Below are 25,199 nucleotides of genomic sequence, written 5' to 3'. Positions count from 1 at the left end.
ATTTGGTCACTAGTCAGTGTTTCATAAATGGCGCCCTGGACTTGTCGCGCCCAGTGCAAGTCCCACTTTCGATTACTTGCAACTCAGTTTGGACTCAAATGTCGGATAGTCAGTCAGTCAGTCAGACATTGGCTGTGGTGACATGGACGGGACCGCAGCACCTCAGACATGATAGTGGTGACTCCAACATGATCGTAGCAACCGGGACCTATCCTCACTAACCAACATGACTACAGTGGCCCAGACATGGTCGCAGTCACTCGAACATGACCATACTGACTCGGACACAATCACAGTGATTCGAACAGGATCCTAGTGACGATGACTCAGACATTACTGTAGTGATTCAGACATTACTGTAGTGATTCAGACATGACTCTAGTCATTCAGACATGACTGTAGTGACTCGAACGTGATTGTGATGACTCGGACATGACCATAGCGATCAAGAAATGACTCTAGTCATTCAGACATGACTGTAGTGACTCGAACATCATTGGATTGTGGTGACTCGAACGTCATCGTGATGACTCAGACATTACTGTAGTGATTCAGACATGACTCTAGTCATTCAGACATGACTGTAGTGACTCGAACATGATTGTGATGACTCGGACATGACCATAGCGATCCAGACATGACTCTAGTCATTCCGACATGACTGTAGTGACTCAAACACCATTGTGGTGACTCGAACATCATCGTGATGACTCAGACATCACTGTAGTGATTCAGACATGACTGTAGTGATTAGAACATCATTGTGGTGACTCGGACATGACTGTAGGAATTCAGACATTACCAGAGAGATATGAACATGACCATAGTGACTCAGAGAAGATCGTAAGGACTTGGGAATGACCGCATCTTTGGACATGACCATAGTGACTCAGTCATATCCTTTGTGGCTCTAAGGGACTTTGTTGACTCGAACATGATCGCTGTGCCTCGAACTTAGTAACTCAGTTACTTAGGAGATGATTTTAGTGACTCGAGCATGACTGTAATGATTCAGTCATGATTCCAGTGACTTGCATGTGATATGGTGGGGCCGAACATGGCATGTAATGACTTGTCCAAAGTCATTCACACATGACTGCAGTGATCTTAATAACTCAAACATAACTTTGGCAACTCGGACATGACAATAGTACGTAACTTGAACATGACTGATATCACGAAAGTGACCACAGAAGACCATAGTGACACGGACGTGATCATAGGGACTCGGACATGACAGCGGTGAGTCAGATATGTCCTTGGTGACTCGGTCGTGTCATTGGTGACTCTGACTGACATTTAACTAAAACTAAAACGTCGAGGACTTGGGGTTCGACTTGGACTCGGGGTTCGGTTCGATTTTCATGCTTTTGACCTCGAAAACGTTGCCCATGTGTCATAGCCTCAAGATTTAGCCAGCAGCGTACAGCAGCCATTCCAACACATACTGAAAAAAAGCATATTAGGCTAACAGCACACAAGTATATCAATCACGTGACTGGTTGTAGAGGGTACAGTAAACACCCTAAGCAGTTACAACCATTCTTATAAGCAAAATAGAGATATGTCAATCACTTTATGTAATACATTTAACATGATGCAGCATTTCAACGATGATAGTCACAATTTCCAAGAGGAATGAATAAAAGTGCGATAAACCTTACTTTCAAATTTGCCACGGGCTGACATTCCCGCTCGGTGATTTGGAGGAGAAGCTAAGAGGAGTCGCTGCTGTCACCGAAGTTAGACACTGGGGTAAAACCACTGACCATCTCCACGGCTGTAAGACTCATCAGGATGTCAATACTTGGCTGTGGCTTTCGCCAACAAGTGTTATCTTCAGCAGACAGCGGAGGAAGCAGTCGGATCTATCTGTTACTTTACTTAAGTAAAAGTAACAATTCCACCTTGTAAAAACACTCACAGCCCTACATTCAAAATATTACTTAAGTGATTGTAGTACTGGTAGAAAAAAGTACTTAAAGTATCAAAAGATAAAGTACTCGCTATGCAAAAAAAATCTGCTGAAAGTAGTTCATTATTATATATCATATTATTGAATTATTATATTATTAATTGTGCATACCAGTGGGTGGTGGGTGGTGGAATTAATTTTGGTATTTTCATCTATAATAATGTGTTGTTTTTGTTAAGCTCATCATAGGTTTTCTACTTAAAATATGACTGTGTACAATTTTTTTTTCAATTTTTTAATTATAGTGAAATGTAGTGAAGTAAAAGCATAAAGTAACAGAAAATGGATAAACTCAAGTACCTCAAAATTGTACTTAAGTGCAGTCCTTGAAAAATGGACTCAGTTACTGTCCACCACCGTCATTTAGTGTTTTAAAAATCTAAAGAAAGCATCAGCGTAATCAAAGTAAACACTGTCTTCTTGGGTATTATACCTGCCTCCAGCCTGGGGAAATGTTTCAAATTATTTTAGGTTCCTGCTACCAGTCAAGGACCATTTTGACAAAGGAATAGGCTTCACGTGACTTCGCTCCTTTACATTCAAGCATTTACGTCGGAAAAAGGTGCTTTATGATATGATTTGTCTCTAGTCTTATGTTTAAATTGTCTCGTGCAGCCACATTGCTAAAAGCTAAAAGAATAAGGCACACTGAACAGGTGTTTTTCATGTAATAGTGACGTTATCTAACATCAGGTCGGCATGTTAAGTCCAACTCTGATGACCATTTCAAAAGGTTGACATCTTAGAAATGAATTCATGTATGTGACGTGTACCTCAGTGTCTAATCTCCATGATGATATCAGTGACTCCTCCTGCTATGCTCCTCAATCATAGCTTGACTCTGACTGGACAACACATCTATCACTCGGGCTTTAAACCTCGCCATCAACTACGTTTTCTCTTTTCTCATTCCTTTCTCTTCCTCCTCTCCCTTCTTTGTTATCTTCTCTCCATCGAAGACATCCTGTTTTTTCTGCTGTCATCATCATCATCTTCTTCTTCTTCTTCCCTCTCGGCTCCACTTATCATCTATCAAAGATGCTCATCCATCATAACCTGTCTCCTCTTCCTCTTCATCCATCAGAGATGTGTGTCCTGCTCCTCTTCCTCCTCCTCAGTCGCTGCTTGATTGACAAAAACCTGATAAAAAAAACAAGATGAAAGGTTTCAGGCTTCAGGAAATAATGGATTTACTCATCCATCCATCTGTTCATCTTTTCTCCCCCCCGATACATCCACTTAAAGAGGTACTGCACACTTAATCATGTTTTTTTCACGGGTTGAAAATGACTCAACAAGCCATCTACTGTTTGGGACTCGTCTGCATCATTAAATTTCTATATGTAAAAAACAATGTTGACTCGCTCTAATCGGAGGTGGGCGGCCCACCACCCCCAGCCCCTGTCCTCGACTGCGAGTCTGTGAAACTTCGCTCATTTTCAAATATATACTGATAAGAAACAAATGCAGCTGCGAGAGCGCCGGCTTCAGGTATTACTGGGGCTGGAGCCAACAGCTTGAATCGATACGGCTCGGGACCAACACGGTCCTCCACCCATCTGACGCCCGCTTCGGGGGATTCTGGAGGGGAAACAGACCTCCACCCCCAAAGAGCCCTCTAGCATAGGTGCCCCTGCCGTCACCGAACAACTCCTGCCTCACACATCCACGCCCCTCTGCTCCCTGCTCCCATTTTTCAAATTATGGTGTGGGTGGAGCTAAGCTCAGAGCTGGGGGTCATCCCATCACCTGCCAGCGACTGCTGTCCTCCCTGCCTCCTTCTCTTCCCCCTGCGAGTCCATTGGTACTCGGCTTCTTCTCCTGCATCTCAGGCTGGCTGTCATTGGTCACGTCCAGCATGGGGTTGTCATGGCAACCATTCTCCACAAAGTGAAGCTCCTCAGCATGAAACTGCAAGGTCAGAGAGCACTGAAGAATTACACATCATTACATTTTTAATCTGATGCACAGCCAGCAGTTATGGAGTTGTGTTTGTGTCAGCTGATGAATGTAAGTCCAGTGTTCCCTCTTTTTTTAGCTCCGTTTTTGGTCTCCACCAGCTCCTGAGGGAACTATCTGGGCCTTTAGCTGCTAAATGCTCCACCATGTTCACCAGCTGGTCTCTGACTGGGTCTATCTGTTGTTTGCAGACAGTGGCTTTTTACAGCCGTTTCTCTGAAAACAGCCGAAAATGTCCGAAAACGGCACTACATGAGCGGTGAGCGTGAACAGGAGCAGTACAGCAGACATTTGCGGATGTCCGTGCTTACTGACCGTGGTCTTGGTTGCAGGCAGTCGTCTTTGCCAGCAGATGTATATAAATCCAGATGTGATGATGACCATGCAGACGGAGCCGATGATCACCAGAACCACAAACAGCTTGCCGTAGTCGCTGCGTGTCTGACTGGGCCGAGAGTGACAGCTACTGGCTGCGCTGTAGTTCTGGATGCCCACCTGAGGAAGCAAACACCCGTACATACAGTACTTTTAACTGCATACGAACACAAACACGTAATATTTTTTATTACAGACGTAACATTGGCCTGTACAAGTAGGCAGACCTTTTCACACGTGAGCGCAAACGCACAAACATTGTTTGAATGCATGTGTGGTTGATGGGCTTGGCAAAGTTCCTTTACATGTGTACTTGCAAAGTATTTCATCAAATTATTACCACGACATTACATGAATTTAATCTATGTATGTAATGATTATGTACATTTACTTACAGATAATAGGTCTTATTTGAGATAGAAGGGCGAGTCTACAGAGGAAAAAAAAAAAAGAAAAGATCTAAATGTTGATTTTGGTTTTTGGTTGTCTAGCCTCGTGGGATTTCTACCCTTACCTCACGCTAATTAAAGTTATTGCCGGGAGATCGATTTGTTGTTACATGTATTTAAAATTCTCTTTATTTTTGTTGTTTTCAGCCGGCGGTACCGTTATTCTGTTCATCTATGCGCATAGGTATGTCCCCGTTTAATGAAAACACCCTATTTATTTGTGAACATTACGTAAGGGTCGCATGAAAAACAACATTCTCCTGTTGCACATTAGTTTGAAGACATGTTTAAAACTTCAGGCTGTTACCTGATATCTTCCATAAAATAAAAGTTTTTTTTGCATTCCCAAAAAAATATTACAACATGTAAGGTCATTAGAAGCACTGTGTAGCAGGCACTGAATCACACTTACACATAGTGCTCACACACAGCCCATAGCAACTCAACTGATAATCTGATATATTACGCCGAGTAATAAATCCATCGAGAGTTAATTATTAACGCTGATTCAAATATACAACTCGAGATGATCTCAACCGACGACCAGTCGACAGCTGAGTGTTTACACACTCAGTCTGTTCAATAGTCAAACCAGCTATAGTTCTAAACGAGAATGACCGACAGTCTTAAGAATGGATTTAGGACAGTGCTGCTACGTTAGCATTTCAAACCAAGTACTCGGATGTAAAAATAGTGCCGAGGTATTCTCAGTGAAATGTACTTAAAGTATCAAAAGTTAAAAGTACTCATTCTGCAGAAAAACGTCCCCTGTCACTGACATATTATTTCAAATGATATATTAGATTATTTACACTGATGCATGGATCAATTAAGCATGCGGCATTTTGCTGTTGCGGCTGCTCAAGGTTGGAGCTACTTTATATACAAGGTAGCTAGTTTAGTCCAGTGGTTCCCAACGTAGGGGTCGGGCCCTTCCGAAGGGTCACAAGAGAAAAATGAGAGGGTCGTGAGAAGATTCACGGAGGAAAGAAGGAAAACCAAAGTTCTGCCACACAGAATTACAGTCATTTTGTTTCGACTTTATTCTAATATTTGCTTTTTTCAGGTAATTCTGCCCCTTTTCAGCCTCAAATGGTTATTTGAGAAGTTTAGAGGGAAATTATCTCTTTGGTGGAACTGCCAAACCACTTCTGACGAGCGTGGGGGCGTAAAACAAACCCTATTTTCCCCGACTTTTAGGGGAGTTGTGGAGTAAAGTACAACAGGAAATGTACTTATTCAAAACTTACCAATGGATGTCTAAGGCCACCAGGGCACTAATGAGAGACACTGAGAAGAAGCCTGGACATGTTTCCTGTAAATACTTCACAACTACTAAACCAGTTTAAACCCTGCTGATCTTTCCTTCAAAGATGGAATATTGTTCAATCTCTATCACTTTCAGCTCAGCTCCCTAAAAATACTCAGGAAGGGAAACCTTTTTTACATTTTTTTTTTTTTTTTTTTTTTTTCCAGCCTTACGCTAAAACATGACATTTGCTGCAGGTGTTTCAGATTGCTGAAGGTTTTCTGACATCACGCTCCATGGTGGCGGCTGAAAAATAACTGCAGGTGACGTCAAACCCTCTATTTTTATCCATCTGGCCAAAGAAATGAGGAAACTGCTTTGACATTAGCCGCTTTCGTGACAATAGTCAGATGTTCCAGGGTTCTGCCGAGGCCTCTCTGAATATCGTTCTGTTACTGTCCTGCCATCATAATCTAGATGAGATTAAAAAAAATGGTGATATGCTGAATTGGCCAGTTATTATCAGGGTCTTCAAAGCAATAACCTAGCAGCATGTGTGTGTGTGTGTGTGTGTGTGTGTGTGTGTGTGTGTGTGTGTGTGTGTGTGTGTGTGTGTGTGTGTGTGTGTGTGTGTGTGTGTGTGTGTGTGTGTGTGTGTGTGTGTGTGTGTGTGTGTGTGTGTGTGTGTGTGTGTGTGTGTGTGTGTGTGTGTGTGTGTGTGTGTGTGTGTGTGTGTGTGTGTGTGTGTGTGTGTGTGTGTGTGTGTGTGTGTGTGTGTGTGTGTGTGTGTGTGTGTGTGTGTGTGTGTGTGTGTGTGTGTGTGTGTGTGTGTGTGTGTGTGTGTGTGTGTGTGTGTGTGTGTGTGTGTGTGTGTGTGTGTGTGTGTGTGTGTGTGTGTGTGTGTGTGTGTGTGTGTGTGTGTGTGTGTGTGTGTGTGTGTGTGTGTGTGTGTGTGTGTGTGTGTGTGTGTGTGTGTGTGTGTGTGTGTGTGTGTGTGTGTGTGTGTGTGTGTGTGTGTGTGTGTGTGTGTGTGTGTGTGTGTGTGTGTGTGTGTGTGTGTGTGTGTGTGTGTGTGTGTGTGTGTGTGTGTGTGTGTGTGTGTGTGTGTGTGTGTGTGTGTGTGTGTGTGTGTGTGTGTGTGTGTGTGTGTGTGTGTGTGTGTGTGTGTGTGTGTGTGTGTGTGTGTGTGTGTGTGTGTGTGTGTGTGTGTGTGTGTGTGTGTGTGTGTGTGTGTGTGTGTGTGTGTGTGTGTGTGTGTGTGTGTGTGTGTGTGTGTGTGTGTGTGTGTGTGTGTGTGTGTGTGTGTGTGTGTGTGTGTGTGTGTGTGTGTGTGTGTGTGTGTGTGTGTGTGTGTGTGTGTGTGTGTGTGTGTGTGTGTGTGTGTGTGTGTGTGTGTGTGTGTGTGTGTGTGTGTGTGTGTGTGTGTGTGTGTGTGTGTGTGTGTGTGTGTGTGTGTGTGTGTGTGTGTGTGTGTGTGTGTGTGTGTGTGTGTGTGTGTGTGTGTGTGTGTGTGTGTGTGTGTGTGTGTGTGTGTGTGTGTGTGTGTGTGTGTGTGTGTGTGTGTGTGTGTGTGTGTGTGTGTGTGTGTGTGTGTGTGTGTGTGTGTGTGTGTGTGTGTGTGTGTGTGTGTGTGTGTGTGTGTGTGTGTGTGTGTGTGTGTGTGTGTGTGTGTGTGTGTGTGTGTGTGTGTGTGTGTGTGTGTGTGTGTGTGTGTGTGTGTGTGTGTGTGTGTGTGTGTGTGTGTGTGTGTGTGTGTGTGTGTGTGTGTGTGTGTGTGTGTGTGTGTGTGTGTGTGTGTGTGTGTGTGTGTGTGTGTGTGTGTGTGTGTGTGTGTGTGTGTGTGTGTGTGTGTGTGTGTGTGTGTGTGTGTGTGTGTGTGTGTGTGTGTGTGTGTGTGTGTGTGTGTGTGTGTGTGTGTGTGTGTGTGTGTGTGTGTGTGTGTGTGTGTGTGTGTGTGTGTGTGTGTGTGTGTGTGTGTGTGTGTGTGTGTGTGTGTGTGTGTGTGTGTGTGTGTGTGTGTGTGTGTGTGTGTGTGTGTGTGTGTGTGTGTGTGTGTGTGTGTGTGTGTGTGTGTGTGTGTGTGTGTGTGTGTGTGTGTGTGTGTGTGTGTGTGTGTGTGTGTGTGTGTGTGTGTGTGTGTGTGTGTGTGTGTGTGTGTGTGTGTGTGTGTGTGTGTGTGTGTGTGTGTGTGTGTGTGTGTGTGTGTGTGTGTGTGTGTGTGTGTGTGTGTGTGTGTGTGTGTGTGTGTGTGTGTGTGTGTGTGTGTGTGTGTGTGTGTGTGTGTGTGTGTGTGTGTGTGTGTGTGTGTGTGTGTGTGTGTGTGTGTGTGTGTGTGTGTGTGTGTGTGTGTGTGTGTGTGTGTGTGTGTGTGTGTGTGTGTGTGTGTGTGTGTGTGTGTGTGTGTGTGTGTGTGTGTGTGTGTGTGTGTGTGTGTGTGTGTGTGTGTGTGTGTGTGTGTGTGTGTGTGTGTGTGTGTGTGTGTGTGTGTGTGTGTGTGTGAGTGTGTGTGTGTGTGTGTGTGTGTCGGTGCGTTTGTGCGTGTGTACCGTGTTCAGATGCCACATTCATCAGCAGCTGGTGTTGCTGGTGTGTAGGCTTGCTGAGGTAGAGTACCCATGATCCCTCGGGGCTGTTCATCCTGCGAGCAAACACTCGCTCCATGATCTTCAACAACCGTACGCCCTGGTCTACACGGAACTCCTCCTGTCTCACACACACACACACACACACACAAACATTTTTCTACAGGTTAGCACTTGATTTCCCTGCAGCGATCAAAAACGTTTTCCAGATACAAACATTTTCCCCCGCAAGCGAGGGAAACGCGGATGCGACTAAGGGAACTGAGGTGCGGAGGTTTGTTTGTTCATGTTACGTGTCTATGTTAAAAATGAGCCGACGTATCATCAGCACTGTCATGTAATGATTTATGTTGAGGCCAAATCAATGAGTGAAATGAATTAAAATACTGACCGCAGCCCTTTCGATCTGAACACGAAGTCCTTGTACTTACACAGTTCATGTTTTGCGTCATGTTGAGGATGACATACCCACGTCCAGCCAGCTCAATCCAGTCTACGCACACTACCTGAAAGATCCAGAGTCAACAACAACGGTGATGTGAACCGTAACAAATGCACGGTTATACCGAAGATGCTCCTGCCTCCGGTAACATCCTCTAGTGTGTAAATGTACCTGCTGTGCCTCCTCCAGCTCATCAAAATGGCTGTACGGTAAGAGGACCTCCGTGACCCCGCCGCCCCTGCTCTCTGACCTCTGGGCCTGCAGGGGCGTGGTCCTTTCCAGCCAATCCCAGGACGGGTCGGCGAAGCCGATGGTCGAGGAGGGACCCGTGGTGAGCGGGACGATGTGTCTGATTCTTGTTCCGCCTCTCCCAATCGTTTTCCATTTCTGCTCCTCCAACTCTGCACCTCTGTCTTTCTGTTTAACTCCTTGAGCAAATTCAAAAAGAATCCGTTTATAACGAGTTTGTTTGACTGACTGTGACTTTTTTAATGTGTCCGGCAGACTCTCCTAAAACAAGAATTCCTGCGTGAGGGGGTTTTAAATGTGCCCTTTATGGCTACAGACACGATATCAGGCTAAAGGCTTGAGCTAAAAGGTCCCAGGCAAAAAACCAGCGTCGTCAACAGCCGATGATCCATGTAGAGAGCACTGTTCTTATATTGCAGTACGGCGCTAGGTAGTCCTACTATTTTACTTTCATTACAACATAGCCAGTGTTTCTAACAGCCATAATGTAGAGCTATCTCAGGCAACATTAGGTGGGTTTCCATCAACCTGATTTTATGAGCAAAAAACTGTTTTGTACACGTGGCTGAGGTGGAAAGTTGACGCACTGATGTACTGTGAATCGCGACAGTGTGATGACAACCAGAGTTTTATTCATTCCTTACAGTTTTGCTCTTGTGTTTTTCACTTTTTTTGTAAAAACTAACAAAAAGTCACCAATCTGTAGACTCTTTAAATGCAGGGAACGACTCTTCATCATGTGAATTCTCCGAAAACTAAAGAAGCCACTGTGCTCATGTTCACAACAGCAGCAGTAAGAAGAGTGTTACTGCTTGTGGTACTAGCATCGGTACTCAAAACAGCTTTGTAGACTTTGGAGACTGATCTACCCTCCACTAATATTGATTGTTTATTTTATGCTATATTGTAATAATGTAGTGTTAAAGAGCCTTCTCACCTTTGAACTCGTGTTCTCCCTGTTCCAGCTCCTCGTGTTCCTCCATGCTGGGCTGCAGAGGCTCCCTGCTGGGAGCCAGGCCGACCTCTGGTACAGTGGGATTCTGGCTAAACCCACCTGTGTGTGTCAGACCTGCTTCTTCCTCTTCCTCCTCACTCTCGGTCTCCTCATCCACCGTCTCATCTGCAGCGACGAACCGGAGGTAGAACATAACATTTCATCGTTCTTCTCACGTAAGGTTCACTGATGTCGTTAAAACAACAACCACAAACAAATGCCCTCATTCAAGCTCAGTGCCACTGCCTGTTATTTGATAATAATTAGCTTATTGTCGAGACCCCCCACCCCCATAAAGGACTCTCCAAAGGGGTTTTAGGGGATATGAGACCCCCAGTATTTCACACACCAAAAGAAGTTGGACCTAGATTCCTGTATCACCTCAACAGGCTCCTTTCAAAAGAATTTTGGGAAATACACTAATTCGCCCTCTTGCAGAGATTGAGATGAGAGAATTGATACCACCATCATGTCTGTACGCTAGATATGTGGCTACTGCCAGTAGCTGATTAGCTTAGCTTAGCACAAAGATGGGGGGGAGGGGGGCAGCTAGGACTCAAGGATGTGCACACATTTGTTTTTTGTCTGGGTTCAACAAACTAGATACAACGTGTTAAAGGCGCCATGTGGAGTTTACATTCACTGTTACTTACCCAAATGCAGTGTGTGTGTGTTCTCGAGCTCTTACGACCGTGATGAATTCCTTTCCTTCCTCATAAAACATTTGCAAAGCCGATTTAAAAATCCTGAATTATTCACATCAGCGCGTCGCTCGTACCTGGATGTAGTACGACGTGTTGAGATTTGGGAGTTGTGCACGTCGGCTCCTCTGCAAGCGTGATCTGTCCGAAGGCAGCAAAACCCACCGTTTTGTTGCCTTCAGACAGAGCCAGGCTAGCTGTTACCCCCCCGTGTCCAGTCTTTGTGCTAAGCTAAGCTAACCAGTTGCTCGCTGTAGCTTCACATTGATCGCACACACACAAGAGTGGTATCAATCCTCTCATCTATCTATCTGCTAAAAAGTGAATAAGCATAGTTCCCAAAATGTGGAACTGTTCCTTTAATCTCTGTTAAACACTATAGGCTGCTAGTAGGACTCATCTCCCTGTACTTGTAGCACACATATTTAATCTTTTCTAAGCAGTAACTTCAAGACATCAAGGTGTGTAAATAAAACACGTGACAGAAACGGAAAAATGTGTCACACAGGAACAGGAAACAAGCTCAAACTCGCTACATAACTTGATTTTTTCATTTGTTATACCTTTGGTATAACCTCCCAGGAGCCCGAAGTCTGTGCCGGTGTCAGTCTCAGGGGTGGCAGTACCTACAGCGTCTCCACCAGCAGCAGCAGGAGAGGCAGACGTAGAAGTAGAAGTAAACGCAGCAGTAGCAGTAGATGGAGCACTAGTCGTAGCGAAGGAGGAGTGAAGGACTCCGTAGCCACTGGACTGAACGTCTTCCTCCGCCTCGGCCTCCCACAGCTCTCTTTCTAAAGGACCCACCTGCACGGCAGGAATCGAGTTATGGGAAGACAGTCAAGATACAGGGACATGTCTCATATATCACCGTGGAATCCTCAGAGAAGTTACGCTTTGTGAGCCTTGGTGGAGCTCGTTGAGCGAGTATGCAGCCTGAGAGGACTCAGTAAGCTACCTACCGTAGTCTGTATATCGATTGGAGAAAAAGTTTAGATTTTGCACATGACAACCAGCAATTTTCTGTGACACTGCACCGCAATTGAACATGAAGCTGAGGCAGCAAAGCGCCATGTTCCAGTGGCAAAAATTATTTATTATTTAGTGACTAAAACTACAGTATAGATTAGTCTTGAAGTGTTTACATGCTTTGTTTGTTTAATTTGATTTGATCAGATTTGCATGTTCGTGGAAAGTTGCGGAGGGACGCGGTTTCAGATGTTGTTGGATTAAAGGCTCTTTGTTAGACGCAGACCGACGCCTTAGTCCCTTGCCTGATGTGTTAAAAACTGAGAGGTCTGTGAGTTTGTGTCGTATTTGTCACTGAGAAAAACAGTGGCTTAAATCTTTAACTCAAACCATCACTGCAAAATATAAAACGATTTCATGACTGGGGCTTCGTTGGGTCCATTTTTTGTCTCATGTTGAAATGTGCTACTTATGCTCGAAGTTTAATTTCTTCTATCTTTCCCACATTTTATTAAAGTTGCTTTAATCTTGTTTAACTACACAGCCACCGCAGAAATATCCAACCCTACCAAATAAAACAGAAGATAATTTACAGTAGTGCATCAGTATCCGTGTCAAGGCATCTTTTTCTCTGTCCTCACCTCCAGGACCCGGGACGCACGATGCTCCTGTGGCCTAGAATCATGCGACTCGGCTGGGGAGGAGATGCGGGGCTGCTTGGAGCTAGAGGGGTGGAAAGATGGACTGTAGCCTGTGAGACACAAAGACACATGTCAGGAACACGTTTGTCTGTGTGTGTGTGTGTGTGTGTGTGTGTGTGTGTGTGTGTGTGTGTGTGTGTGTGTGTGTGTGTGTGCGTGTGTGTGTATTTTATCACCAAAGTATCTGATGTATAGTATTAACATTTAACTTTGAAAACTATATGAAGAGTTAAGGGATGACCAGAGTCATTTCAGTTCCTACTTTCGGCACCATGGATATCTGAACCAGATTTCGTGGCAGTCCATCCAGTAGCCGCTAAGACGTTTCATTGAAGAACCACCACTGTGAACCTGGCGCATTGGTGGTTTTTCACCAATGTGAATGGCGCCAGAGGAAAAGTCAGCGTGTCACCGCAGTCACTAAGCTTCATCCACTGGGAACCATGAAAGTCTGTGCAAAATTTCACCGCAATCCATCCGACCCGTTCAGACAGTTCAGGCTGGACCAAAGTGGTGAAACGAACGACCGATACCGTCATCGCCACGGAGCCGTGCTGCTAGCGCGGCTAAAACATGAAGACGCTGTTTCCTGCTTGTTTTTTCTGGGTAGAATTTTTTCCTTGCAGAACATCGTTTTCGACCTCACATCGACCTCACATACAGTATGTCTGTCTGCCCTGACTGAACGTTTACATCGGGCGAAATCAGCGCTTCATCCCTTTATCGCCAGACCGTGCCTGCACTGTCACGGTCGGCCATGGGCAGCGCAGCAGACTTACTGTCTGTCCGGCAAGGATAAAGAGCAGAGCAGCACAGTCTGCAGGAATAGCGCATTTACGCGCTGGTTTTTTTTACCCGGGTAAACAGTTTATCACTCGGGGCTGAGGGGAGACACCTGCGGGACCGCAAAGAGGCCTTTGCAGATGCAGCCTCGTTTCCCTTAAAGTTTGTGACTGAATCCTGGAGCGACGTACGGAGTGCTGAGGTCACTACAGCTAAAGTGTGTTGTCTGATCTCAACAGCCTCTACTGATTTAGCTCTGTAGGGAAAAGGATTGCTACTAACCAATCAGAGCATCCAGATCCGGCGTTGTGCGGTTGGCCTCTAAAGCGTCCTGATCATCGGTCCCTCCCTCCATCTCTTCATCCTCTCCTCTGGGATCTCCCCCTCTCCCCTCTCTGTCCTCCCCTCTGTCTCTCTCCCACTCGTCCTCTCCTCCTCTTCTCTCCCGGTCCTCTCCTCCCTCGTCTCCTCTGTCTCTGTCCTCCGCGTCCGTTCCGTAAAATCCCGAGGCCTCCTGGGAGGCGTCGCCAGCTCCGGGCCCACTGGAGAGCCCCGTCTCCGGGTCAGTGGTGTCCGGCTGTTCCCCGTAACTTCCGGCATCCTGGGGAACCGCCAGATGAACCATGCGCTGAAGGCAGAGAGATATTTGGACAGAGAGACAAACTGAGACAAACCAGCTGCAACCTGATTCAAAACTAAATATTAAATAAAAGAAAGAGAAAGACTGTGTCTTTCAAATCTTTTCTAACCATATATCTACTAAAACTCTCCTGCACTCTGTTCCAAAGATGCTCAGGGATAAAATGCACGAGTGTGATTGGCATTCAGAAAAGAGAACGGCTTTGCTCTGACGCAGTTCGAACAAATGACTCATCATTATTTCGTGTTGTTTTGTATTCTACCTCTGCTCCAATGGGCTGGTTTACCGAGGGAATGGGACCGTGGCGTTCGCGCAGTCCACTGCAATTCAGGAGAACAGGAGCAGTGTCTACGTCTGAGAGAGTTTTGCCTTTTGGAATTCATTTTGCATCACCTAACATACGTTACTTAATGGCTGCAAAAATTGCATCGAGGAAATAAGAGGGGAGGAAATATTCTAGGGATGAAACACAAAATCGGCAAAATGTCCAGTGTGGAGGACAAGGAGATGATAAAGGTGCCTTGGTGTGAAAAGGCAGCTTCCCTCTGTTTTTTTTTCAATTCATCAGTCAGGTTTTACAAACATCTAAACGCAAATTCTCTGGAGTTTGTTCTGTTGAAACCCTCGTGTCTCTCAAATTAAGTTCAACTCACTCAGGCTGTCCCGCCGGCAGACAGACAGAGTTCTTGATTACAGGACGTTGGTGCAACACCACGCATGCCACAATGAGGGCGTTCACACGCACACTGGTATCCTGGTTTCGAGTCGCATCCTGGTTTTGATCTCTTTGGCCCCAAAAGCCTCAGGTTTACTCCGCGTCATTTGGGTCCACGTAACGTGATTAATCACAAATGAAACTTGTACCACTAAAGCACAATATCAACCCTCGGTCTTGCAGAGGGACCAGGTGTGATATTGTGGCTCTACAACCTAAATTGTTTTAGTTTATATCGGGATTCTTTGTTTTGGGTGTTTTGTCAAGTAGCCTCCATTTTTTCTGTGTGTCAAGTAATAAACGCAGAAAAACCTCGGGCATGGAAGTGTTATTACACCATAGGAGAACCGCAGCCAACAGTTGTTTAAAATATCCATTTCACGATAGTGAAAAATGCTCTCGTTATTCCCTGAAGACCAGGTTAACGAGGTCTACTTACTTTGTTTTGACCAACAGTCAAGAAACCCAAAGATGTTGAGTTTACTGTCATAGAAAACTAGCAAATATTCACATTTGAGCGGCTTGAACAAGTGAATTTTTGGAATTTTTCTTCTTTAAAAAACAGAAAAATAATTCATCACTTATCAAAGTTGTTTCTGATTAATCTTCTGACAATCAACTAATCGCTCTAGAGTACTGCTTAGTCTCTGGGTGCTCGGTGAAATGAGGAAACTGCCACGCACGGCGGGGGTGAGTAGGGGCCCAGCAGCAAACGTTTGCCCCGGGGCCCCCTATGTGGTTACTCCTGCCCCGAGTCGGGACACGACCTTTACACGGACCATGAGAAACCGGGTTTTTCATATCCCTGTATTCTGCGTCTTGATCCCTCGACATCTCATCCACTCGTTTCTTTACCAACAGCGAGGGAGCAGAACCCCGAACAGGGTGTTTACATGACACGGCGTCCTGGTTTCTGTCGGACTCCTCCAGGTGGTATATCCAGTTGGTTTCTCAAAACCGGGATAGGTTGTTTACATGCGCCAAACTTGCCCGGGATCCTCCAAAAACCCGACCAAAGCCAGGATACTAGTGCAGCCCTACATGTTGTTAATCTTTTTTTTTTCTTAGTATCTTATTTTTGAGTGCTACATCTCTTTTAAGAATAAACAGATTTATAATGTGTTGAGGTATTTTTCCCATTAGTCAGTGAGAGCTGAGAGAGTTTCACTAGTTTCTATTACTATAAATGACTCTCACACACACACACACACACACACACAAACACAAGTGTGTGCTTTGTGTTGCACCGGGAGACTCAGAATGTAATTGATGGGTTGTCCACACTCAGTAAAAACCAATCTGTTCCATTTATGGTTGAATGTACGTAATGGAAAACATCAGCCTTCCATATCCGCTAGACTGCGTCCTACACCATTTGTGTCTGAGATTCACATCACTGATTATATTTGTGACGAATTATACAAAAGTTTTGATGCAAACTGGGAACGGAAAAACTTCAGCTTTCATCAGGGGCCAAATACTTTCGTCGGAGGGGCCGGATTTGGCCCACGGGCCACTATTTCCCCACTACTACTGTACAGTTTATTACACATCGCCTGAGACTCATCCTCACCTCCATCTCGTCTTCCACATCCAGGTTTTCGTCCACAGCGGCCGGGGTCCTGGCTACACCCGGGCTGGCGGAGGATGGTGGGCTTAACTGAGAGGAGTTCGCCGGGTCCGTCTGGGCCTGGGACCGGGAGATTTCATGGATCTCTGGCCAGCCCATGTCGTGAACCAAATGAGGCTGGGCTCGCACTAACTCACGGGCCGAGTGGCGCTTGGTTCTGGCCAATTCCTGGATGAAGAGGGGCGGGGCTTGGCTCTCATCCTGGGGCAGACGGGCCACCGGGGGACTGAGGGGTGTGACGCGCTGGGACGAACCCAGTCTGAAGGCATCACAGCTGGCCAGAAGAGCTGCTGGACAGAGAGGATAAACGCTTCAGAGATGATTTTTCTGTGCACCACTGCGTGTTATTACATTTAAAAACAAATCCGTCATGTAATTCTTTAGTTTGACGACATGACATTTTATTGATCCTCCCACGGAAATTAGATTGTCACATATCAGCAGAGGTTTTAAGATTCGGCCGAGTGAAGAAAGCAGAGTAGACGCAGAAAGCGCGAATCAAATATGATCTAAAATAGGAAATACACTGTGTGCTGGGAATGAAAAGTGTGTGAAAATAAAGAAAAAGAAACAATAAGATGAAAGATGCTACCGACAATTTTAACTTGTGGGTAAACTGGTGAGCGGGATATATTAGAGATCAGAGACAATGTTTGACCCTTGATTTCTCTCTTTAGTTAAAAAAAAGACAAAAAGCTGTAAATTTGATTTCAAACCAACAGATTTGGGTTCAAGCTTTATCTTATTAATTCCTCCAGTCGTTTCGCAAAACACATTTTTTCTTATTCAGCGCTCTATAGTCAGTTTGTTACCAGGCTTGTTTTCTCTGATTGCAATCATTAAGAGAAAATCTCAGAAGACAACGTGAATGACGGCAGCAAACATGAAAGCGTTGGGTAACAGTGCACTTTAACCCCCCGATTCATCATTTATAAGAATGTACACATTTATCAAAAGGTATAAAATGCAGTTATAAACAGATCTAAGCGCTTATTGATTTATTTGTACTATAACTCCTCCTGTGGGCAACCAGAAATGGAGGATGCTGTAGAACAAGTTAATGAATCAGAATATGTTAAAATACAGTTGTAATAATATAAAACGTCTTCACGGGAGAAATTAAAATGACTGAAAATCACTGTACAATGATAAACACTTAAAATGTCCTTATACCTGCTTCCAGGTACATTATATTCAGTTATAAACCATTTATTAATTGATAATATGGTGCTCATAAAAGCTAAAATGGAGCGGGATCAAAGGAGGCTGATGGAAGATTTAGTTTTACCTTTTGGTCACTTTAAAACAACCTACACGATGGAGGCTGAAAAACGGAAGAAACTCAATTCGGGCTCCGTCAGCGCACGACGAGAAAAAAACATAACCCCGGAGCGGCTCGTAAAAAAATCTAAATCAAATGAAAAGCAAAAACAGAGCGAGAGGTCAAACAGACCAGAGTGAGTCGGCAGATCAAATCATTTGAACTAATTCCCCGTACTGACTTCATTTGGTTTTTGTTCTGTCACTCAACACGCTTTGAAGAAGGAACAGCAGCCCAGGGAAAGCGCTCTGTCGTCTGCCTGGTACATTACAGTGATTTAATTTACGGTTCAAACCCTGAGATCAACGTGCTCTCGTCTCCACGGCTGCGCTACGAACGTCACTGCGGCTCCTCTGCTTTTATTTACTTAGATTTCTCCCACCATCCCATCTACGTGCCATTCATTCATTCATTCATTCGTTCGTTCATTCATTCATTCATTCATTCATCATTCGTTCGTTCATTCATTCATTCATTCATCATTCGTTCGTTCATTCATTCGTTCGTTCGTTCGTTCATTCGTTTACTCGTTTACTCATTAATTTACTCAATCATGCGTTCACCGATTTATCTGTGGCTTTATCCACATTTGTTCCTGCTGCTCATTAGGGTATTGGTCAGTGCTTTCATTTACTGGAATACGGCGCCATTTATAAAGGGTTTATAAACTTATGGTTAATGAATCATTCGCTGCCTTAAACATCAGTTATAGGTAATTACGTCCCCATTGTGTCGTTTGAACAGAGACTGTCTTGCATCAGTGGGCCCTGTTTAAATCTAATGTTTCGGTAATAACGTGGCTGCGTGTGTCTATTCGGTGACGATGCCGTTATGAATGTTGTTAAACCATTAGTGAGTCCTCAGGGTTTCAGTCATCGGGTCTGTACCCGTAAGCCTTAGTGTGACGTCGATACAGGGGCCCGGGTTTCTCGATTTCTAAAGAGCCATTAGCAAAAGTCAGTTATTAGTGTTAAGAAATCATTAGTACTTTTGATTTCTGCTCCAGAATGAAGAAAATCTCATTCAAAAATCCCACTGACATTGGTAACTAGGCTTAATAACTAAAGGTCTCTCTCAACAGTATGTTGTGTGTCTCATTTCCTTTGTTTAGATCAGAACGGCTGTTTTTGAAAAACGATCTGACGTTGTTGTTTATTCAAAATGTATGTTTTGGTTTTTTTTGTGGCCTTTAACGGACACCATTTCCCACAAGCCCCTACGTGTCTGCAGGCGGCTAAACGTCCCTGCTCGACGCGAGAGGCGAGTCCAGGAGCGAGCCCAAGGGTCGCGTCCGGCTCAGACGTGTCTGTAACAGCAGGAGAGGACTGGACGGGCGCAGAGGTTGCTGGGTTTCCTCCCGCGGTGCTCTCTGTCTGGGACCACAGATGGCTGTGTGACCTCAGGGGCCGACTGAGCAGATTACGATATCGTAGCCAACATGTCTCAAACACGTCTGCGGCATGTTAAGCTCTCCGGGCCCGTCATCACACAACCCCCCCCCCTGCCAGCCCCCACAGTCTGGGGTGCCGCAGATCAGCCGCTTCCCTCCTGCTGACTGAAGGATTTCCAAAAGAGCGGGAGGGAGGGTTTTTCTTCATATCTGAGGTGCAGCTTAAAACACTCGAGTCAAAAAAACCTCCAAAGATTTTTACAGGTATTACTTAAGGGGCGAGAGCCTGCAGCCGTGCTAGCAGCTCCGTGAGGCCGTACCCGGGCAGAGCGTTTGGCCGTAATGACAAAATGCTGACGTTTGGCGGGCTTTCAACGCTCACCGTGTCCGCCACCTCAGCTTCCGTGGAGCTGGGCAGCCGTTCCTTCCTGATTTTTTGGAACAAGACGAGAACGTCACTGTGTCACTAGTGTAGCAACACCACACATCCCTCTGCAGCCCCGCAGTGGCTTCCACAGATTTCACACACCTCTCCCAAAAAACAAAACAAAACAAAAAAATGAACCGCACCCTAATGATACGGGACCATAAAAACTGTCTGCTTCATGTTTCTCTTGAGAGCCTCCGTATGTGAAATAACCACTGCTGCCATGGAGGACCGCCTCGATTCAAACATGCTTTCCATCGGTTCTGTCATCGCTGTTTAGAGTGGTGAGCAGACTCTGGGTCGCAGAAGAAACAGGGGCACGATGTAGAATAGAAGAAGAAGAATAGTCTATCACAAGTCCAGTAGCCAGCCAGCCAGCCAGCCCCCCCGGACTGAAATGTCTCGGACACTATGGGATCGCTGGTCATGAAATGCCGTACGTGCATTGCCCAGATAATAAATCCTATTGACCTCGCTGATCCTCTGACTTTTCAACCAGCGCCACCAGCGGTTCAAAATTTCAATATGTTTGGTTCCTGATCCAGTAACCGAAAAACTAATGTCACTCCCATCAGCCCCATCTGCACTTTGTGTTTAGCGCTACTTAGCAGACCCCAGCGTGCTAACTGGAGCTGCAACAAGGAGTGTCCCCGGGCAAGATACTGGATCCCGAAATTGCCCCCAACGTATCGTCGGTGCGCGAGAGTGTGTATGTAGAGAGAAAGCCCTGTATCAATGTGTGTGTGATGGTGGTGTAAAGTGCTTTGAGTGGTCAATAAGACTAGAAAAGCGCTATGTAAGTGCCGTCCATTTACCAATTACCATTAACAGGGCTGCCAACGCTGCTTGTTAATAGTTTTTAAATAGTGGAGCTCTATGGTACAGAGAAATAAGCTACGTAAGGCACGGACTGCACAGACAGTACTAGTCAACAGGATCGATTCACTGTTGGTTTTTGGTCTTTTCGTGGGATTTGTTGACACGAAGAAAAATACAGAACGTCGGCGGCCTTATCCAAAATATCAGGTTACGAAATGGGCTGCTGGATTAAATCCCAACATTGGATATCTGCGTAAAAAATAAGTAGGACTTTCAGTTCACCGTTAGAAGGCGCTTGGTTGGAAAAACCAGCAGCCTATAAAATGTCCTGCTCTCCGTGGACGACTGGCCCAGTGGGCAGCTCCAAGGAGAGAGAGGGGAGTGGTGAGAGCTCTTGTTTCACGTCCGGATGTGTTTGCAGTCATACGGTATGTGATCTTTGACTGTTTGGCTGAAAAGCAGGGAGAAGACAACGTTAGGACTTGCAGTGTCCAAAATTTGCCCCGTGTGCGCTGATGCAGTTTTCACCTTAGTCTCGCTCTTCAAAGCACGTTTCCGGACGCAGCCGCATTGTGCCAGTTACCCAAGAGGAATGTTTTTTGGAAGATCGTGCAGTAAAACTAATGCGGTGGTGGTGAAACGCTCGGCCCGCTGAACCAACAGGGACGCAAACCTCGAACCCTGGCAGCATTAGTCTGAGCCCTTCTTACTGACCTCTACTTTGCCGGGTGATTGATTTGTTCAGAGTTTTAAAAAAAAAAAAAACAGCTATGCTTCTTATTTTTTCCCCTAAAAATCATGGTTGACCTTGACATAGGCTGCTTTCATGCAGGATGGGATAAGTCCATATCAAGTAAAGAGGACATCTGTGGGGTTTAACTTTAGTGGAACGCAACAACATTCTGTTCCTCTGCGATTGCACCGGGCCTTCACTCGGAGGTTAACGTCCACATTCCTGCGCCGAACGTGTTTACGCGCTGCTCCAGTCGAGTGGTTATATGCCAGTTTATTCTGAGCCCAGCCCACGCACAACCTTATTTTCATCGTCCACATCAAAATACTGGCGAAACCGCGCCGGTTTGCAACGTCCAGGGCGATAGTGTGGGGGGAGAGGGGGCGGCTGCCGCCTGCCAGCGCTTGCAGCCCCACCTAGTGGCAGGCGGCCGCGTGACATCTTGAGTCACAGCAGTTAACCGGTGTTGAACGTTAATAAAATGTTAATAAATAGTTTAACCAACTACAATTTCTGGTGCCGACTAGCGTAGGGAAGCAACGTTTAATCGTTTAGTCGACTAATCGCACGCGTCCCTCCTGTCTTCGTAACCGCGACTGTCTTCGTACGACTTGAACCACTTGTAGGCCTCCTACATTTGTTTTTGTTTTTTTGCAGTTTGTGGTTTTGCTTTATTTGGTTTCCTTTGGTCTTTTTGTGTGTCTGCACGTCCACGTTTGATGCTGGGTTGAATCTGTGTCTTTGTGCTTGTTTTTCGTTTGTCATTGTTTTGTGGCGAATATTCGGACAAGGCTGTTGCCTTGGGACAAAACAAAGCCGAACTTCGCCTAAAACTTCCATCTGAAGACATCGTTCGTTGTGCTGCCTTATGAAGAGAACATGAGCCTCGTATCGGGGGCTGGGTCTGTGGATGTGGATATAGCTAATTAAAAAAAATAAATCGCCCTAAAGCCCCTCTCTCCGCGCTTTAACACCCCTCAGATCAGCTTACTGGGACCCTTCCCCCACACCCCCTTCCCCCTGACTGATCCTCACCCCTGTGGTCTCCCATCTTTCCTAATCAGACCTCCATATTGGAGAAGCAGCCTGAAGCGGGAAGATTCCTCCTAAACCGTTTTATCAAGAGGATGAAAAAGAGGATAACTGTTGTTGTTTTGTTTTGTTGTTTTTCTACTTTCATCAGCAATAATGTTGAGTTTACACCTAAAAACCAAACTGTGGCATGAAAACTGCAGGTTGCGCACCGGTGTGGCCTCGCGGACACAGATCCGATTCCTCATTATCTCAACAGGAAGAGCTGGAATCCGCGTTGTAGCTCAGAAAAAAAAAAAAAGGACTCACAAAAACAAAAACAAAAAAAGACGCCACTAGAACGTCGAATGTGCTGCTGCATGAAATACATTCCAATAAAAACCATTATTAAAACTGAGGATTGTGATGAGGATGAGGATGACGATCATCTGTAATTATCATTAAGAGGGCTGAATCAATACATCCATTAGTCAATCGACAGAAAAATGAAGCTACTTTGATGATTGATCAATGGTTTTGTTCATTTTTTCCAAGCAAAGAAATCCCAAACATTCGCAGGTTCCAGCTTTTCCAATGTGAGGATTTCATGCTTTTCTTTGTCACATATGATGGTAAACGGACCGGACAGAGAAAACAAGCTAAAATGGAAAACATCACCTCGAGATTTACGTAATTTTAACAGGAATTTTTTCATCATCATTATTATTATTATTATTATTTTCTGACATTTTATGGACAAAACAATTAATCAATTAACTGAGAAAACAATGTGGAAATTCCCAGATATTGAAAATAGTCATCAGCTGAAGCCCCAATGTTGATAACGGTCTAATTATTTAAGTCATTGTTCCTGTAAAATCAATGGTTGCAGCTTCTCTAATGTGAGGATTTGGTGTTTTTCTCTGTTTTAAATCACCGCACATCGAATCTCTTTGCAATTTTGGACTGAGAAAAACAAGGAATTTGATTCACTTCAACTTGTGCCGTTTCCACAGATTTTTTCTAAATCATTCATTGATTATTGACAAAAACAGTCAACAAATGAATCACCAATGAAAATACACATTAGCTGCATTAGTTTTAATAATAAATAATAAATCTTTCATTCATTCACATCCGTGACGGTGCAAAACTGCCGATGAACAATCGATCGCCGCGATTAAAATCTAACTCGTGCGCTGGTGATGAAGATGATTATTATTAATCCTCGTGCCGTCGTCTGATGCCCGGCAGCGTGCCCTGGCGTCCGTGCGCGCGCCTCAGACACTGCGGTGTGCGTCTGCTGATCTGGGGGCGCTGCGCGCCTCCCGCACGTCGCCGGCCCTCGCACCCACTCCGCCGAAATTTAAGGCGAACGCCTCGTTAAAACGAGCCGCGTCCCCGCAGGCTGCCCGGTAACACCCCGACTCACGACGCCGCCGCCGCCGCCGCTCACAAACGCCGTTTTTAATGCCGCAACACTGCAGCAGAGAGAGAGAGAGAGAGAGAGAGAGAGAGAGAGCGCAGAAAGCCTCCTATAGGGACGTGAAACACGTCTGCGGTGACTTTACGCCGAGTCTCCCAAAGTCTCCCCCGGTTCCCTGCATCGCTATTTTCCAGGGGTTTGCCTTCGTCGCGGAAGGTGAGTTTCCTACCGCAGGAAAAGACGCCGGCTCGCAGCAGCTGTGCTCGGGTTGAATGGTTGAGTGGAAGAAATAAAGCCGGGGGGTTTAAACAGACTCACCGATCAGTGTGATGTGGAGCAGGCCCGGCATGTCTGCTGCAGTGTCGTCCTCCACCGGCACCACCTCCTCCTCGGCTCTGCACGGAACCAGGTCTCACAGATGTCGGCTGCGGACGGTCTCTGGGTGAGAGTGGAGGTCTTCGGGAAAACGCCGTGCTCGTGGCCGCCCGTCCTCTCCTGTCCTCTGAGTGTGTGTGTGTGTGCGGGGGGGGCGTTCCGTGCAGAGACAGACAGACACAGGGAGACACAGCCGCGGTCAGACCAGGATCTGCTCCGCTCCGCTCCGCTGCTGCTGCTGCTGATCCACCGGCGCTGGAAATAACCCGTCTCCCGGCCGCTTGTTGTTGTTCGCTGTTCAGGCCGCTAGATGTCGCAGCCGCCGACTGACCCGCGGGTGCGTTCAGGTGCCCCTCGTTAAAAAAATAAAATAAAATAAAAAAAACCCACAAAAGCTACTCACACAACAACAACAAAGTGACTAAAGCAAAGAAACCAGGCACAACACACGGCCGTGTTCTGTTGGCAAAAAGGATTTAACATGGGATTAACAAGAATTTATTTAAAAGTTGTCAAATTTTAATAAATTTAATTATTAAAGGCGAACAATTAATGGAAAAGATACTTTGACATCGGTTTACTCTTTATTTTAATTTTTCTCTTTGATCTTTTGATATAAATTTGAACTTATAAGAAATGAGTCGCCTTGTTGGACGTTCGACATTAACAGAAGTTAAATTTCATAATGTTTTTTTAACAATTTATCTAAAAAAATATATATTTCCTGGCATTTCCTGCTTCCAGGTCGTGAATTTGGGCAAAGTCCTGCATCAGCGTTTTCCGTTTACGGTCAACGCAAGAGGAGGGAGACAAGAACAGTCTGTAAGTTTACGGCAGAGAGAAGCAGCAGTTTAGTTAAAAGAGCTGCGACACTGCAGAGAGTACAATTAAATCAGTGTTCATTAATGAGCCCGCCTGAGATCTAGAAACCCCCTGTGGAGAACAAGTAGACAACCGACAGATGTGTAACAAACACAAGTTTAATATTAAAACAGAGCAACAATCCAAAGCCAAGTGAACTCAACAGTAGAAACATCAACCGTGGGTTGGTTTATAACCTCTTTTAAGTACTTTACATGTTTTGTTTTCTTTTTTTTCCAAACTATCTAACATGTTCAAATCTGCACTTTTGTCACGTGTGAGCTCACGTGTCAACACACAGACGCAAAACCACAGCGACGAAGAAAGGTTCGAAATACAAAACTCCAGAGTCGGCGAGTCCGTAAAACGTCCTCCGTCCTTGACGCCCGGCTACTGATGGAGGGAGTGAAACAATAAAGCCGCCGT

The 25,199-nt window shown here is 45.4% G+C and overlaps 1 protein-coding gene across 1 annotated transcript; it reads right to left on the bottom strand.

Annotated features, from left to right (window-relative positions):
- Positions 1–2,267: 2,267 nt before the first annotated feature.
- Positions 2,268–24,005, bottom strand: podxl2 (podocalyxin-like 2). The gene is given in 12 exon segments (XM_040159785.1): positions 2,268–3,115; positions 3,725–3,886; positions 4,250–4,466; positions 8,538–8,710; positions 9,021–9,095; positions 9,203–9,459; positions 10,218–10,400; positions 11,539–11,779; positions 12,583–12,692; positions 13,708–14,053; positions 16,354–16,700; positions 23,856–24,005. Coding segments are annotated over 12 exon segments (2,202 nt in total). The 5' UTR covers positions 23,887–24,005; the 3' UTR covers positions 2,268–3,055.
- Positions 24,006–25,199: the final 1,194 nt, after the last annotated feature.

This window comes from Xiphias gladius, chromosome 21 (genome assembly GCF_016859285.1).
Source record: "Xiphias gladius isolate SHS-SW01 ecotype Sanya breed wild chromosome 21, ASM1685928v1, whole genome shotgun sequence".
NCBI lineage: Eukaryota > Metazoa > Chordata > Actinopteri > Istiophoriformes > Xiphiidae > Xiphias > Xiphias gladius.
This window is presented reverse-complemented; position numbering and strand designations above follow the sequence as displayed.